This window comes from Myotis daubentonii, chromosome 4 (assembly GCF_963259705.1).
Source record: "Myotis daubentonii chromosome 4, mMyoDau2.1, whole genome shotgun sequence".
Lineage (NCBI taxonomy): Eukaryota > Metazoa > Chordata > Mammalia > Chiroptera > Vespertilionidae > Myotis > Myotis daubentonii.
In genome coordinates this window covers 113,462,778-113,481,197 of record NC_081843.1, presented here as the reverse complement: position 1 = coordinate 113,481,197, position 18,420 = coordinate 113,462,778, and the positions used below count along the sequence as shown (strand labels likewise).

The 18,420-nt window shown below is 51.1% G+C and overlaps 1 protein-coding gene across 4 annotated transcripts in view; it reads right to left on the bottom strand.

The window, feature by feature from the left end:
• Window positions 1-18,420, bottom strand: part of PARP8 (poly(ADP-ribose) polymerase family member 8) — a 141,557-nt gene that overhangs the window by 31,801 nt on the left and 91,336 nt on the right. For 3 of the 4 annotated variants that reach the window (XM_059695003.1, XM_059695002.1, XM_059695000.1), the window contains 6 exons: window positions 15,091-15,157; window positions 12,335-12,460; window positions 10,862-11,405; window positions 7,937-7,987; window positions 7,735-7,830; window positions 603-695 (listed from right to left, as the gene is read on the bottom strand). In XM_059695003.1, coding sequence (XP_059550986.1) covers window positions 603-695; window positions 7,735-7,830; window positions 7,937-7,987; window positions 10,862-11,405; window positions 12,335-12,460; window positions 15,091-15,157 — 977 coding nt within the window. The remainder of the gene's footprint in view (window positions 1-602; window positions 696-7,734; window positions 7,831-7,936; window positions 7,988-10,861; window positions 11,406-12,334; window positions 12,461-15,090; window positions 15,158-18,420) is intronic. The other variant, XM_059695001.1, reaches the window with a different exon arrangement.

Below are 18,420 nucleotides of genomic sequence, written 5' to 3'. Positions count from 1 at the left end.
TTTCTATGACTTTTCCTCCTAGATTAGTAATTTAGTTATGCTCCGTAAATGAAAATAAATACGAAGCCAATTGAAATTCTGAAGGAACTGTGGGAAGTCATACACGTAGGCATCTTCCTAATTCGTTTTCCTTCCAGAAACAGGGACGGCTTCTCTGCCTCCGCACGGCCTTTTTATCTGTTTTTCCACTTTTCTTCCTCTGCCATAAACCCCGGGACTGTCAAACCGAGGGCTCTTTCTGACAGGCTCTGCCCATTTTCTTCTCGTCTAGCTTTAAAAACCAATAGCACCCAGTTTATGGCGCCACAGCCCACAGGTAAGTCTCCCGTAACGCCTGTGGCGGCTCCCGGGCCGGCGTCACCCCGTGGGAAAGCATCGCACCGCTTCCCACGCCACAGGCGCGGGGCCAGGCCGCCCTGGGCACCTGCGACACGACCGTCAGGCTCGGACGGACAGGACAGGCCGTGCCTCCCGGGGACCAGCGGCCAGTCTGCTTCACCCGCAGCCATCAGCCACGCGCCCGAACAGCAGGTGCAGACAGCCAGCGAACCGGAACCAGGTCTGCGTGTCCACGTCAGGGGGGACCGGGTCCCCGGCGGTACCTGGGCCCCGGTGGCGATCTCGTCGGCGGCCTCGTTCATCACGCCCAGCGTCTGGAAGGCGAACACGCACAGCTCGCGCTCGCACACGGTGGGCTGCAAGGGAAGGGGCGCGTTACCGCCTGCCGGCCCACCTCCCGGTTCCAAAGGGACGGTGTCCCGTGTGGCACGTGGGAAAGGGACAGTCTGAGACGGCCGAGGGGAAAGGCCTCACAGCGCGTCACTTCATGGAGATGTCTCTACCGGAGTCGCAACCGGTAAGTAGCCGCTGGCGGATCCAGTCACAGACGGGCTAGGAAATCCGTGTCGGCGAGGCGTGGGCACCTGCACCGGCAATGCTTGAGCGGTAGACAAAAACCTCCTTCAACTGCCCTGGCCGGTTTGGCTCAGTGGATAGAGCATCAGCCTGCAGATTGAAGGGTCCCAGGTTCGATTCTGGTCAAGGGCACAGGCCCTGGGTTGTGGGCTCAATCCCCTGGGTGGGGTGTGCAGGAGGCAGCTGATCAATGGTTCTCTCTCATCACTGATGTTTCTCTCTCTCACCCTTACTCTCTGAAAATCAATAAAAATATATTAAATACATACATATATATATCCTTCCATTGAAAAGCCCATCTCTCCTGCCTCATATGCACTCCCACGAGATGTATAAAAAGCACAACCCTAAGCTGTACTGACAAGTACAGTGAAACCCCAAATCCGCGTAAAAGGAATAAGAAAGGAGAAGGCCACCTTCTCTAAGTCAGTGGTCGGCAAACCACGGCTCGCGAGCCACATGCGGCTCTTTGGCCCCTTCAGTGTGGCTCTTCCACAAAATACCGACTTCTGTGCATGGGCCACGAAGTTTCAATCGCACTGTCTGCGCGCGCCCACACGTGGTATTTTGTGGAAGAGCCACACTGAAGGGGCCAAAGAGCCACATGTGGCTCGTGAGCTGCGGTTTGCCAACCACAGTCCTAAGTCATTGTCTTCAGAAGAAGCACGACTTCGCTTACTTGCTCCCCAGCTCCTGAAAGATGGGTTTTGTCGCAAAGATTTTCGACTTCCATAACCTCCCGACGTCACGGCCCTGAGACATAGGCCGTGCCACTGCTCCAAAGAGCGCTCATCTCTCAGGTCGGACGCAGTGTCGTGTGATTCATCTTTCCTCCGAGTCACGGCGTGTTAGGCAGCCGACGAGGCCGAATGCGGTGCCATCCCCGGCTCCTCTCAGAGGCCACTGGCCTCCGCTCGCAGCCGGGAAGGCCGGCCCTACTCGCAACACCCTTTCTGGTCGGAATGGGTTCCGGGGTGGCTTTGTGGACATGGAGCGTAACCAGTCACAAAGGTTTCTGGCTGATGTTCCCCTAAGAAAACTTTTTAAAAAACGATCTATTTCCTTTGTCAGTCTTAAATGTGCAGTTTGATTCCATTTCAGAAACATTGATTTTAGAGAGAAAAGTATGGGAGGGGGTGGGGGAGAGAGAGAGATAAGGGGAGAGGAAGAGAGAGAGAGAGAGAGAGAGAGAGAGAGAGAGACTTATTGTTCCACTTATTTATACATTCACTGGCTGATTCTTGTATGTGCCCTGACCTGGGATCAAACCCACAAACCCTGGCGTATCAGGAGGATGCTCTAACCAATGAGACACCCAGCCAGGGCTTACCATTACCTGCCTTAGTGTTCTGTTATTACAGTGCCTTCAAGCAGTGAGGTCCTATGATCTAAACTGTAAACCTAGGGCCAGGGCCTCTCACCACTGTACATCATATTTGCAACTTAGTTCTTAATTCATCGCTAAAATCTTTCTCGCTAAAAAAGAAACTAGAAACACAGAACCCACAGGCCTTTGGTTCTGTCTTTCTGGCTGGAGCATCCATGCTTCGGGCTCTTCTCCTGTCCTGGAGGACAGACACAGTGGGGCGGGAGAGGTTTACTGGACCTTGAGAGAGACAGGAATGCCACAGGGACAAGGACCCCTCCCACTGAGACAGGACCAGGACGGGACCCTCGGCACCCGGCATCCTGCTGTCTCCGACAGCTAGCTACTGAGCAGAGCTGAATTTCCACTCAGTTTGGATGTAAAAAAAAATCACGTTTTTGAACTATTCTTGGTATGATTTTTACTTAGTTTAGCCTGTATCTCAGACCTTGAAGCCTTAACTTTCGCATGTGGGGAAACGGGGAAGGTATAGAATGTGCTTCTTCGTCCATTTTTCGAATATTAAAGTCAGACCTCACACAGGAGACCTGGTTATCCTCTCGGGAGGCGAAAGGGGACACACCCAGGTCTATCCACGGGCTCGTTTCTTAAGAGTTTTCATGGGACGCCTTAACGTGGGACCACATCGTCACCGGGTTACTTTCACCCTGAAGATAAGAGCTTCAGGGACGAACTCGGTCTAAGGTCCACACTAAGGTTGGATACACAAGACAGCGTCTCAGGCTCCTCAGCTGACTCGGCCTTGGCAGGACCGGACCTGCTTCTCACGCGGGGAGAACGGACTCCCAGCGCGGACCGGTCCCCCCAGGGCAGGGGATCGCCCCGGGCACTCGGCCGGAGCCTGAGCGAGGTCAGTGCTCCCATCAGGAGCTGCTGTGGGGAGCGGGAAGGACCCCAAACCAGGGACACACGGGATGCACGTGTCCACAGCAGGCTTCCCCTTTGCAGGACCACGACCCACACAGCCACGCGCTTTCCCCCAGCTCAGCAGCTCGCATGCAGGAAGCCGAGAAGAGCCACCGCACTGAGCCCCGGCTGGCGCGGGCGACAGAGAGAAGGGCACGGGGAGCTCAGAGGATAACACGGTGGCCGACTCGGCCAGGGAAGCTTTCCTGCTTTGCAAAAACACGAGCCGTGTAGCTCGACATTTGAAAGCATCTTTTTTTTTTTAATTAAATCTTTATTGTTCAGATTATTACATTTGTTCCTCTTTTTTCCCCCCATAACTCCCCTCCTCCCAGTTCCCGCCCCACCCTCCACCCTCACTCCCCACCCACTGTCCTCATCCATAGGTGCACGATTTTTGTCCAGTCTCTTCCCGAATCTCCCACACCCCTTTCCCCCCCAAGAATAGTCAGTCCATTCCCTTTCTATGTCCCTGATTCTATTATGATCACCAGATTATTTATTCACTTGATTCTAAGATTCACTTGTTGATAGATGCATATTTGTTGTTCATAATTTGTATCTTAACCTTTTTCTTCTTCTTCCTCTTCTTAAAGGATACCTTTCAGCATTTCATATAATGCTGGTTTGGTGGTGATGAACTCCTTTAGCTTTTTCTTATCCGTGAAGCTCTTTATCTGACCTTCAATTCTGAATGATAGCTTTGCTGGATAAAGTAATCTTGGTTGTAGGTTCTTGCTATTCATCACTTTGAATATTTCTTGCCACTCCCTTCTGGCCTGCAAAGTTTCTGTTGAGAAATCAGCTGACAGTCGTATGGGTATTCCCTTGTAGGTAACTCGGTTTCTTTCTCTTGCTGTTTTTAAGATTCTCTCTTTATCTTTTGCTCTTGGCATTTTAATTATGATGTGTCTTGGTATGGTCCTCTTTGGATTCCTTTTGTTTGGGGTTCTCCGCGCTTCTTGGACCTGTAAGTCCATTTCTTTCACCAGGTGGGGGAAGTTTTCTGTCATTATTTCTTCAAATAGGTTTTCAATATCTTGCTCTCTCTCATCTTCTGGCACCCCTATAATTCTGATGTTGGTACACTTGAAGCTGTCCCAGAGGCTCCTTACACTATCCTCGCATTTTTGGATTCTTTTTTCATTTTGCTTTTCCGGTTGGGTGTTTTTTGCTTCCTCGCATTTCAAATCATTGACTTGATTCTTGCGCTCCTCTGGTCTGCTGTCGGGCGTCTGTATAATATTCGTTATTTCAATCCGTGTATGCTTAATTTCTAGTTGGTTCTCCAATATAACATCGAGGGTCTCATTAGTTTTCTTGTAGATCTCAAGTTTATCGGCGGCTTCTAAACAGTTGAGAGACCTTAAAAGTGTGGTTCTGAACTCTATATCTTCCATTGACAATTTTGTCCTGTTTCTGTCTCCGCATTTTGTTATGCTTCCTTGGTGCACCCCCTAGTGGTCTTTGTTCGCAGTCTTATAGTTAAATCTTGATTGTTGTAGCTAATTCCAGGGAGGGTTTGACCTCCAGGCCAAGTGGCTATGAGAATCAGCTGTGTCAGCAGTGAGAGAACTTCTGTCCTCTAGGGCGGTGCTAATCTAGCCTTTGCCTGAGGCTATCCGGCAAATGCCTCTGTGCAGGGCTTGGGTAGGGCGGGTCGCACAGGATCAACAGGGTGGGCCGGAGAGAGCAGTTATGGTGGCTCTCAGTCCTGTCCCCAGGGGCTCTGCCTCTCTGAGTCCCAGCACCTGCTGCAAAGCTGGGAGAGAAAGCTGCACTCACTCTGACCGAAGCCAGACAGTCCCGCTTCTCCCGTTTGAGTCTGGGTCCCTAAAGACTCGCCTGTATCTGGAGCTCAGAGTCTGCGACTCCCTCGCGATTGAAAACAACAGCCGCGCCCTCCGCCGCCAGCCCGCTCCGCGCACTCCGCACCTCAGAATTTGACTTCAGCACTGCGCCTCCTCTGAGGGTTGGTATGCGTTTCTCTTTCCTCCTAGTTGTAGGACTTCCACTCAGCCAGCATTCCTGTGGTTCTGGGTGATGTCCGTTCCGTCTTTTAGTTTCACTTTTGAAGTAGTTGTCAAAGCAGCAAACTCCGGCGTTAACCTATGCCGCCATCTTGGTTCTCCTGAAAGCATCTTTAAGGCAGCTGCCGTGTTAACACTCCAGTTGGTCCCAAAACGTCCAGAACCAGTGATCTGGTTTGGGTTTGGTTTTCTGATCAGGATCCAAACTTCGATGCCAAACTGGGCAGTCGGGCAACTCTGGACAGTCTTCCTGGTGTTGATGTGGGTGCAGAGCAGATGTGCTACCTGGCAGAGTGCAAGCCCGGGAGTGGCGCTTATGAACTTCGTAAACAAAGAGAAAACTGGGCGTTCTGGTCTTTCTAAGGAGGAGGTCTAGCTCCCCGTGAAGTAGGAACTGTGACCTGCTGGCCCAGGCCGGAGCAAAGGGGCAGAACAGCACACGCAGATTACACTTTTAGGAATTTTTGAGAGACTTTTGTCATATAATAAAAACAGGTTTGGAGAAAAGAGAAAATATGTAAGCAACAGGGTAAATGGTGAAATAGAAATAGCTAACATAGGTGAGATTAGATCTATGAAAACCCAAGAATTTTATCTAATTCTAGTGAAACTACTGCAATCAATGTAAGAAAGAGAGAAAATGAGTGACCCTGAGTTAGGAGAAATTTCTAACAGAATCAAAGGGCAGAGTTCTTCCTCTCTCGTTTTCTTCTTTTGAAAATGAAATGTTTGAGGGGGTTTTGTTTTTGTTTTTTTAAATATATTTTTATTCTTTTCAGAGAGGCAGGGAAAAGGAGAGAGAGATAGAAACATCAATGGTGAAAGAGAATCACTGATTGGCTGCCGCCTGTACGCCCCAAACTAGGGATCGAGCCTGCAACCCAGGCATGAGTCCTGACCAGGAATCAAACCGCGACCTCCTGGTTCCTAGGTCGATGCTCAACCACTGAGCCACACCAGCCGGGCATGAAAATGAGATTTTTTTTAAATTTTCATTTCGTGATCTGATTTCATAGGTCACTTACCTTCCTATCTAAAAAACCAAAGTAATTTTTCTGATTTCCTTAGATACCAGTCTGAACTACAGCAACATAAAACCAAGTGATAACTAGCTATGCTGGTGAAGATGTGGAGAAACTGGAACCATCATACTCTGTCGGTAGGCATATGAAATGGTCAAAAACGTTTGGTAGTTCCTCAATAAGTTAAACTGAGTTAACATATGTCCCAATAATTCCAGTAACCGATGATGAAAAACAAATGTTGAACATCCATATACTACATTATCCCTCTATATATAAAAGCCTAAGTGACTGGTAAGACCAAACGACCAGAACAACAGGTCGACCAGTCGCTATGATGCGCCCTGACCACCAGGGGGCAGACACTCGATGCAGGAGCTTCCCCCTGGTGGTCAGTGCAGTCCCACAGCCAACCTCCCACAGCCCCTCCCCCAGGCAGGCCTCCTGCGGCCCCTCCCCCCCAGCTGGCCATCCCCCTCCTGTGGCCCCTCCTCCTGGCCAGCCCAGTCCTGATGAGCCCTGATCACTGGCCAGGCTGAGGGACCCTACCTGTGCACGAATTCATGCACTTGGCCTCTAGTCCCACCATAAAGGGAATAAAGTACAGATACGTGCCACGTGGGTGGACCTTGAAAACATTACACTGAGTTAGAGAACCCCAAACGAAGGCCACGGAACACAAGGTTCCATTGACATGAAAAGCCCAGAACAGGCAAATTCTCGGAGATAGAAAATAGACAAGTGGTCGGCAGGGGGTGAGGGAAGGGGACATGGGGAGTGACCACTAAGCTACAGGGTTCTTTTATGGGTGGTGGGAATGTTCTGGAACGACAGAGCGGTAATGGTTGTACAACAGTGTGAATACACTAAGCACCAGTGAACTGTACACATTAACAGTGAATTACATGTTATGCATTTCTTACCACATTTAACCTCAATAAAAGAATTATAAACGAAGCTTGAAATTGGGTAATTCTCCCCAAAATGCACATGGATTCTTATTTCTATACCCCCTCAACCACCCCCTGAATGTGTCCGTGAGTTGCATCTTTTGAAATTTTACTGATTTTCTGCAAGCTCCTATACAACTCTTCTAACTGCAATACGGACCACCGTCTCCTCTCTACAGTGAGCATCTTAAATTGTGTGGCTTTGAAGAAATGCTGTTTACAGTTCTGTCTCCCTGTTCACCCACATGTGCCTGGCAGGTGACCTATGAGACACACACAGATAAACAAGAGAGGCGACAGGCACATGCAGGAGATTCAGGCACATGAACGAAATAACACGACTCGCTCTGACATGGATTCCTTCAGACACAGTGACTCCTTGGTCCAAATTATACCCCTTTACCTATGAGATAATCTACTCAACAAAGAGTATTGACTGTCAGGGCAGCTTTTCACGATTGCGTTTCTGCCTTCCCCCTTTCCTGACATCCCCCCTCCCCCCCGACCGCCCCCCGGACACTGACCCTGAGCATGGGGCCGTTCAGGAACACGTGCCGCTCGTCGCACACCACGCAGTGCTCATTCAGCACGGGGATCCGCTGCTCCGCGAACTCGATGGTCTGCGGGGGGCCACAGGGAGGGAATGAGGTGGGGCTGACAGGGACGTGACACCCCACCCCCCGGCAGCCAAAGCCGCTCTCCAGCGGGTGGGTGCTGGGCTCTTACCTGCACTAGGAAGCCGCGGTCTCGGATGGGAACGCATTTGGCACCATTTGGCTGTAAAAGCAAAGCAGAAGAACAAAACAATCCTTTAACATGGGGAAAGAGGCCGGTTACGGCCTTTTGCTCTGCGCAGCCATGAACGGAAGCAGGCGTGCTCTTTCTAAGATCACCTGTAGCGGGAGCTGAGTCGCCGATCTGACACGGAGGTGGCGGAGTCCCTGTGCGACAGGACACTGTCTGCCACGACCCTGTGTCTGAGCTGAGTGAACATGCCCCTTCCTGATCTTCTAGTAAAATGACTGGCATCTCCCCATGATCACTCACACTCATTTCCTCTATCGCTTGGTGTCAAACGCTCCCACCTCCTCATAGTGCATCTCCATCTTATTTTACAATCAGACTAAAATTCTTCCTCCAAAGACAGTGAAGACGGGCACTGAGAAGCGGACAACACTGACCTCTTACATGATGCTTCAGCTTCACCATGCAGAGGCCATGCAGACATCCTCCTGTGTAGAATGTCTGCGATTGTCTTTCCTGGCTGTAACTAACATGCGAAACTTTCTTCTAAGTAACTCTTTGACATTAAGTCCCAAATGCCCTAATAAGTTTTGGTAAGAAATGGGCTTTAAGGGGCGTCTACATAAAATTACCAATATGTCCCAATACATTTCCTTAACACAAATATAATCTTACTAGAGGCCCGGTGCATGAAATTCATGCACTGGGGGGCGGGGTCCCCTCAGCTCAACCTGCACCCTCTTCAATCCGGGACCCCTCGGGGGATGTCCGACTGCTGGTTTACGCCCAATCTCCTAACTGCTCGCCTGCCTGCCTGCCTGATCGCCCCTAACTGCCCCCACTGCCAGCCTGATTACCCCTAACCACCTCTTCCTGTTGACCTGATCGCCTCTAACTTCCCTCCCTGCCAGCCTGGTTGCCCCCAACTGCCCCCCCATGCTGTCCTGGTCACCCCCAACTGCCCACCCTGCTGGCCTGGTCGCCCCTCACTGCCCCCCTGCCGGCGTGGTCACCCCTTACAGCCCCCTTGCTGTCCTGGTCACCCCCAACTGTCCCCCAGCCATCCTGGTGGCCCCCAACTGCCCCCCCCCGCTGACCTGGTTGCTCCCCACTGTTCCCCCTGCTGGCCGAGTTGCCCCCAACTGCCTTCCCTCTCCCCCCCCCACTGGCCTGGTTGCCCCACGCAGCCTGCTGTTCAGTCGTTTGGTCGTCCCTCACTAACCCCCCTGCCCGCCTTGTTGCCCCATGCAGCCTACTGTTTGGTCGTCCGTCTGGTTGTTTCAGCCGTGACAGCCCCTGGCTTTTTATATATTAGGATGGTAAAATGTACAATTTAATTGTAGAAATAAATCTATACAAGAAACACAACTTCCTAAAAACAAATCTTTTCTTTCTGCCACTTCATCTATTGCTAGGTGTTTCCATGTGCACAGTCAAGAGCTAAATACAGCCGCCCCAAGACAGACACACACTCGCTAAAAGCAAACAAAACATGTGTCCACTATTTTAAGTAAATTAAATACATAAGATAGGTCTGTTTCTTTACCTGAAATGGACTCTAAGGCAGATCCTTCCAGAGGTAAATTTTGTGTAAGACTGACTCCCAGTGAACACCACCCAAAGTTAACTTTTAATACATTCATCTCCCCCCCTTCCTCGCCACTCCCCCCCCCCCACCGCACCCCCAATAAAGCAGCTTCAGGATTAAGTGACTCGGGGTTTACAGACACCAAGAGCAGCTTTGGGTGAGGCAGAGCTACCGCCACGAATGCTGCTCCTCGCCACAAGCAATGGTGCTAGTGGCCCAGCTTTCCTTAGACACGACAGGAAGGACATCACCTAAAGCTCATTATTAGACAAGCCTTGTCCTCCACCACTTAGGTGAGAAAACTAGAGACCAGCTCCGCCCACTTCACAAAACATCAAACTTTCAGCCTGCGTAAGGAGATGCTCTGTGAACCCCCTGACATGATACCCTACAGGCCCTAAGAAGTTTTGGTAAGAATGGGCTTGAAGGGACGTCTACCTCAAAGTACCAATATGTTCAAATACATTTTCTTAAGACAAATATAATCAACACTAGAGGCCCAGTGCACGAAATTCGTGCATTGGGGGTGGGTCCCTCAGCCCGACGCGCACCCTCTCCAATCTGGGAGCCCTCAGGGGATGTCCTACTGATGGCTTAGGCCTGCTCCCCGTGGTTCTCTGTTCTCTGCGACCTGCCTGCTTAATGCCACTGCAGGCCCTGGTGTCTGCTCTCTGTGGGGCCCCTGTGGGGAACTGCTTGCCCCTCGCTGCCACAGCCAGGGGCAACCAGGGCCCTATTGTCTGCTCGCTCGCTGTGGGGGACGTTCCCACCCCAGCTTGCTTGCGTACATGCGGGCTCAGAGCGCCTGAATCCCAGGGATGTTCCCGCCCCGCCCCCAGCTGCTCAGCGCCTGCGCGTGCAGGCCCAGAGTGGCCAGGGCTCATTCTGGGACCCTGGCCACTCCAGGGCTACGTGCAGGCCTACAGGCTCAGAGAGGCCTGGTCCTGAGGACGCCCATCCCCGGGACCCAGGCCGTTTGGTGCCGGTGCGCATATAAGTGGCTGCCCTGCCCCTGGCTGCTCAGCGCCTGTGTATACAGATTAACCCGCCATCTTTGTTGGGTTAATTTGCATACTCACTCCTGATTGGCTGGTGGGTGTTGCAAAGGTACGGTCAATTACATCTTTCTCTTTTATTAGTGTAGATGGACATCCCAGCACCAGTTGCAAATGCCCGCTATGCACAACAGTACTTACAAAACCCACGGATTTTTAAAAAACAACAGGATCGCACTGCTTTCCTCTATCAGCTCCCTACCAATGCCCAGAACGCTCCCTGCCACCCCGATTAACCTTGAACTAAAGATGAGAGTTACGCACAGCGGGCTGGGAGGAGGAGGGCGTGAGGATGCCCATGAGCCCTGAGGTGAGGGAGAGCCGCCTGCCCTCGCTGGGCTCCGGGCCGGACTCGGTCCGGGACACCTTGGGGGCGCCGGCAGGGGCCTTGCCGAGCAGCCGGTGGGCCTTGAGGCCGTACAGTTCCTCCACGCGGAGGCCGCTGGGGTAGGACCTGCCCAGCAGCCGCTGGGGCTTCCCGCCGGGCTCGCAGCGCGGGTCCCCCGAGCAGGAGCGAGTCAAGAGCTTGTGGGGCTTGAGGGGGGCGCAGTCCTCCGGCCTGGGGGCGGCGGGGCAGGGCCGGGCCAGGAGTTTGTGCGACTTGAGGGTGCTCACGGCCTGCTCGGCCCTGGGGTCGCTGGACAGGGAGCGGCCGAAGGGCCGGGGCGCCTTGGGGGTGCAGTCCTCGGCCTTGACGGCGCTGGAGCAAGTCCTCCGCAGCAGCTTGTGCGTCTTGGAGATCCCATCCTGCTCGGCCTTCAGCTTGGACTTGCTCTTCCCGCAGCCGGGGGGCGGGTAGCTGGGCGACCTTCAGAATGGAACTGCAGTGAGTGCAGGGCCCGGGGGAGACCGGACCACGGAGGGCCCTGGCCAGGCCCCGTCAGCCCAGCTGCGTGACACACCCCACCTTGTGTGCACACCCCACAGCCCCCCACACACAGCCCCCCCACACACAACCCCCACCACACAGCCCCCCACACACAGCCCCCACCACACAGCCCCCACCACACAGCCCCCCACACACAGCCCCCCGCCACACAGCCCCCCACACACAGCCCCCACCACACAGCCCCCCACACACAGCCCCCACCACACAGCCCCCCACACACAGTCCCCCACACACAGCCCCCCGCCCCACAGCCCCCCGCCACACAGCCCCCCCCACACAGCCCCCCGCCACACAGATCGCCCAGCCACAGCTGTGGAAAGACCACAGGAACTGAAATGTGTTTTCCCTGAAAAGCAAAACAGGTTACCAGGACTTCCCTCTTCTACTTATCCCAGAGCCCTACACGGAGCTACTATAGGTGGAGGAAACTGCAATTACAAAGCCACGGATTCAAACTGAGTCCATTTAAGAAACAAAACTCTGGCCCTAGCCGGGTTGGCTCAGTGGATAGAGTGTCGGCCTACGGACCGATGGGTCCCAGGTTCGATTCCTGCCAAGGGCACATGCCTGGGTTGCAGGCTTGATCCCCAGTGGGGGGTGTGCAGGAGGCAGCCGATCAATGATTCTCTCTCATCATTGATGTTTCTCTGTCTCTCCTTCTCCCTTCCTCTCTGAAATCAATAAAGAAATATATTTTAAAAAAAAGAAAAAGAAACAAAACTCTGATGGATATCTGTGTGCCTGGCCCGTTCTTGGAAGTGTCACGAGAGAGAACAGAAAGGACGCTGGGAGCTGAGTGCCAGAGCGGCCAGCCCAGCCCTTCGCCCCGGGCAGGGCGCGGTACCCACCTGCGCAGGGTAGAAAACAAGTGCAGGGGGGACTTCGCCTTCCTCTCCGACAGCTTCTTGCCGTGCAGGCAGCTGGGCTTGTCTTTGCTCTGCTTCCACTGCTGGGTGACGAAGGTCTGCATGATCCTGTCAACCAGAGAGTCTGTTACCACGTGCCGAGGCCACGGACGACGAGATCCGGGTGTTAATTTCGTAGAGAATGCGTTTACCAAAGGGAAACAGACACGCAGTAGTGACTGGGGAGATGCTATGTGAGAATCACACAAGATGTTTTCGTATGTAGAAAGCACCCTACAGAAATTTTTATGATTTTACGAATTATTATTAATAAATTACTGTGATAAAATTAAAAAATATAAATGACAGAAGAACTGATAAAAGAAGGAGGGTACATAGAGATTTATAAAGACTACTAGAGGCACGGTGCACGAATTAGTGCACGGGTGAGGTCCCTCGGCCTGGCCAGCGATCGGGGCCAATTGGGGCTGCGGGAGGTTGGCCAACCGGAGGGAGGGGCCACGGGAGGTTGGCTGCGGGAGCGCACTGACCACCAGGGGACAGCTCCGGCATTGAGCATCTGCCCCCAGGTTGTCAGTGTGCATCATAGCAACCGGTCAACCTGTCTTTCTGGTTGTTCTGGTCATTTGGAATGACTTGAACAACCAGTCGCTGTGACGTGCACTGACCACCAGGGGGCAAACACTCGACACAGGAGCTGCCCCCTGGTAGTCAGTGCGCTCCCACGGGGGGGAGCACCGCTCAGCCAGAAGCTGGGCTCACAGCTGGCGAGTGCAGCTGTGGCGGGGGCCTCTCTGGACTCCGCGGCAGCGCTGCCAAGAGGCGGTGGCAAGCGCAGCGGGCCAGGATGAGCATCAGCAGCGGGCGCCCACCCCCGCTCAGGCTCCTCCCAGGCCACTTGCCACTTGGCACACGGCTACAGCCCCCGAGGGGTCCCGGATTGCGAGAGGGCACAGGCCAGGCTGAGGGAATCTGAGTTATTTTGTTGTTGCCAGGAAGCAGTTTGAAAAATCTTTTGTTAATAGTTACAATTCTATTTATTAAGGTACAAGAAACGTCAATTTCTTTTTACTGGAATTGCTCATGTGGTTTTCTTGCAGTGGTTCTCAACCTTCCTCATGCCGCGACCCTTTAATACAGCTCCTCATGTTGTGACCCCCAACCATAAAATTATTCTCGTTGCTACTTCATAACTGTAATGTTGCTACTGTGATGAATCGTCATGTAAATATCTGATATGCAGGATGTATTTTCATTGTTCGAGACCCACAGGTTGAGAACCGCTGCTTTATGGGCAGTAAAAAACAAAACTGTCGGGTCCCAAGTAATACACCAAGCGGGTGACACGGACTCCCAGAGGAACCTGAAGTCAGCCCGTCACGTCAGCACCGCTCACTGCACCGGTAAACACGGTGGCTTTTTGAAAAAAACTGAGTGACCATCATGAGGCGGGCATTTGGTCACCGATCTCAGCGCGTTTGAGCAGGATCTCCAGCCCTGCCCCGGGAAGGACTGCACCCGGTGGGCGTGGGCGGCACTGTTCCGGAGAAGGGCCCACAGCACCCTCTCTGCGCCCACCCCCGGGGGCAGTGGGCCCTTCAGGGTGGGTATTCACGTAGAAGGAACCTTGACAGTGAAACGTTATGTGAGCAACAACCGAAACACTTTGCCCTTCAGGTCAATTCAGCATTGCTTGTTGTTCGGTGATTTGTGGCACAGGCTGCTTGGCAACAGGAAATGGTACCATTACTTGTTTATAACTGACAATATTCCAGGAAGTAAAATATGACCCTCAAATGCAGATATTCTCTCTTCAATTCTCAGGACACCCGCAGAAAGGAGCTACTATTGCACATGGTCACAAAGAAAGTGAGGAAACATCCGCTCGTGAGCCGGGGTAATGAAACGGCGGAGGGACCGTACCTGCGTTTTCAAACACGAACTGACATCTGTGAGCGTGTGATGTTCAAAAAGGCAGGTGTGGCTCTTGGCACTAAGCCAATAGGAATTTCTCACTGCCCTTCAGATCTTACCCAACTAACTCAGCTGACCAGAACGTACAGCACTCAGACCCCCGGCCCCACCCTGGCCTGCCAGCTAGCGGAGGTCAGCTCAGGCTGCCGCGGACAGGAGGAAGTATCTGGGGTCTTTTCAGCTGTAGAGGTGGCGAGAAAAGAAGGTGTAAACCCGTGGCCAACGGTGCATAATTCCAATTCGTAGTAAGTTCACCTCTGAGCCCAGGACAAGGGAAGGTTTTCATTTTACACTTAATTTTTGAAGGTTTTTTTAATCCAAGATTGCGATAAGATTTAAACCAAAGAACTTACATACTTATATGCATTGCCCATGGACACAGAAAATAGTGTGGTGAAGGCCTGGGTGAGGGGGGGTTGGGGCTGGGCGGAGGAGGGCAAAAGGAAGGGATGGGGGACATCTGTAATACTGTCAAAAATAAATAAATAAATATATATATATATATATATATATATATATATATATATATATATATATAAATAAGTCAATGCAATAGCATTATGAGAGCCACCTGGGGAGCAGCGGGAGGAGCCGGGGTTCCAGCATCGCTCTGCCAACCTAGTGCCCACTCAGCTCCAGCATCGCCGGGAGCTCCTCCCCCAGCGCCACGGGAAGAGCGCTTACTGAACACGCGGGGCAGCGATGAGCCGGTGAGAACCCGCTCCCTGAACAGACACGGAGTTCTCATTCCGCGGAAAACTCACTTTTTCAGCTGGTGCCCCAATCCGAATCGCTCTTTGGTGGAAATCTGAAAGACATCGACAGTGGGCACTGAAAAGAGAAACATCAGTCACAACGTGAAGGTGAAAGTCAACCAGCCAGGAAACTGGGAAGTTATAGATGTAACTCCGTGTGTGCGTGTACATGTAAGAAATGCTAGATACATGCATGTGTATACATTGCATAACATGTAATAGACACATTTAAAAATAGGGCACACGGTGCTATCCATCTCTTGATGCTTTCTATACAGATGCCTTGAAGACCATTCTTGATCATTATGCTATATACTAAGGTATAATATGTGTATATATAAATGTATAATGCGTATAATAATGAAGAATTATCTTCAAAAAAACATATTAATTGTAAATAGCAATGTGTAGGAACAGTGAACACTATTCTTTCAGTGGAAGAGAGAGGTACATACACCTTTTTATTATATCCTCACCCAAAAATATGTTTTTATTAATTTTTAGAGAGAGAGGAAAGGAGATAGAGATAAACAGAGAGAGAGATCAATGTGAAAGAGAAACATTAGTCGGTTTCCTCCTGTAGGCACCCCTACCAGGAGTTGAACCCACACCCGAGGTATGTGCCCTGACCAGGAACTGAACCGCCCACCCTTTTTGGTATATGGATGATGCGCCAACCAACTGAGCCACCTGCCAGGGCTGTACGTACACCTTTTTCTGGAATAAAATAACAGAGCATGAGAGTAAGGCACAGGCGACTTCTGCTCACTGCAGGCCCTGGCATGAGCTTCATATTTTTACCAGATACACGCAGTTCTGTGCGTTAATAACTGTGTGTGTGAAATTAATAACCTCTCAGAAAAGTCACCCACCACCCATCATTCAATGGCTTTAAGGAGTATTTCACAGATAATACCCGTAAAGTGTTTTCATATTTTAAAAAAAAGTGGAAGTCATTCAATTTTTCCTTGTCTCTTATAATTTTGGTTGGGAAGGGCTGCTTAAGAGACGTGGAAATTCTTCTAATACCTTGATCATGCAAACACAAGAGGCACCAAAAAAAGAATGATTTGCACAGAAAAACATTTTCAAGTTAATTGTTTACCTCTTTAAAGTAAAAGCTTCCCTGCCCTTAAGGTCAGAAACTAGACTTATATTCCAGCAATTCTGGAAGAAACATACAGCATTATAGAAATCATAACACCAGTGTCTTTTTAAAGTGCATTTCCCTGTGCACAATGAAAATAATCCTTATTTTTGATTTCAAGGAAGTGCACCTCTTCAGTCCTTCTCATTCCTGTTCACTCCCAGATACCGGATCAGAGGAGCTCACACGGGTATTATTCATACCTTCCCAGAGCCCGGGGATACACGCTTTTCAAAAGGGACTCCGAACTAGGTCAGCCCACACCTCGGATCAGCCCTACCTTTCCTGCCAGCTAATTTTACTCTAAATGCTGAAACCCTCAAAGACACAATACAAAACAGCCAAGCGATACTTCCTCACTTTTTTATTTTTCTGCAATAATCCAAGCCATAAAGTGAAATGAAACCTAATTGTTTTTCTGGAATGATAAGCTCTATGTTCCTTTTTAGTATCATTGCCTCTTGCTGATGTCCTGTATTTCACATTAATGCCTGTTTTAAATCATGTTGCCCCTCGGGGAGAATGCCTCTAGGAAAATGTGCTGGTCCCAGGGCAATATAAGGCCACCGCCTGCAGCCGCCTCGCCCTAACTGGCACAGGAGCAGAAGCCTGGAGTAACTCCACCCCGTGTGAGGTGCTTCCAGAATTTTCCTACAAATAGAACGAATGGACCCATGTTGAGGGGCCCTGACCCCAAACGCCTCATTCTCTGAAAGAGGAGGAAGCTAAGGCCGACCACCGTGAACACATCTCGGAAAAAGGGGCCGGTGGAGGGCAGAGCCATGTGCCCAGGGCAGTGCCCCAAAGGGCTGGGCTGGCAGGCCCCTCCCAAAGCAGACGCTGACCTCTTCCTTCCCCGTGACCCCCATCTAGACCCTGAGCGGAGACTTGGGGGTAAGAGTTCCCTATGGCATTGCTCCCAGGAGAGAAACCAATAGGGGGTGGGAGGGGGAGGTAGGCAGGAAGAGGGCCAAGTCTCAGCTTGGGCCTGGCCTGAGGGTAACGCTGGAGCATAAACCACACCACGCAGTTCTCCAGCCTGAGGCAAGGACACTGGGCCCAGGCATCGCACACCCATCACACCAGAGGGCGGGCACAGGTGGGATCCAGGGGGAGACAGCGGTTCTGTGTCTGATGGGGAAGCCCAGGTGAGCGGCCAGCAGTGAAGCCTGAAGACGCCAGGGAGGGCAGGTGCGGGGGGGGGGGGGGGGCGGCATCAACAGAGAGAGTCACAGCCCCCTCCACTGTCAGAGCTCGTGTACCCACAGGACAGGTGGATTCTCTCTTCCGTCTTCTTAATGGAAGACATTAGGCCCAAATCACACTAATTTCTGAAAGAAGTGCATTTCAACACCTGCTTCAACACTGAGCAAAGCAAAACCCCATCTCCGGGAATAAAATAATCAATCTGGGAAGACTCGTGATTTATGCTCCCAACAACATTCAGAGTAACGTTGCATAAATAAAACAGATGCGATTAATGGGAAAGAGGAAGCAGGATCGGTAAGGGTGGGAGTCAAATTGAAAACAGAGGGGACATTCAATCAAAGGCTGAATCATGAAAACATTCGCTGAGTGAAATGAAGTTATAAATTCTCGGGGTGAAGGATGAAGGACTGAGACAGATGATGAAAGATGGAAGACAGAGGCGTCAGACCCGTCTACGCTCATCAGGGCGAGCAGATAGCGGAGACACAGCCAAGAACGTCATCAAAGTTGTTCAGGTGATTTAAGTCTATCTATTTGAAAACCATATGAAGAGAAAAAATAGCCCAGTAAATACATATAACAAACACAAACAAAACCAAAAGAGTTTTCTTACAAAGAAACAAAATTCCAACACTTTCAGATAGAAACTGGCGTCATTTTTTCTGGGGCATTTCTGCTTTTGGGGGGAACGGTTAGGACCCCTAAGGTTGTACTTGGTCAAGCTGCTCTTGTTCACAAGACAAGGGGTCGTTCTCAGGTATGAAAAGACAAAGCAGAACCCTCATGTTCCTTTGGTTTCCAAACGATTAAAAATGTGAATCAACTAACAGAGATGAAAAAATTAAATGATGGAGGAGTTCTGACGCTAAGTAAGTGACACTGAATGGTAAAACCACTTAAACATGACCTGACATATAATCGTTACAATATTTATAAAACCAGGCAATCATGACAAGTCTTTAAAGAGATAATGTGAAGGGAAA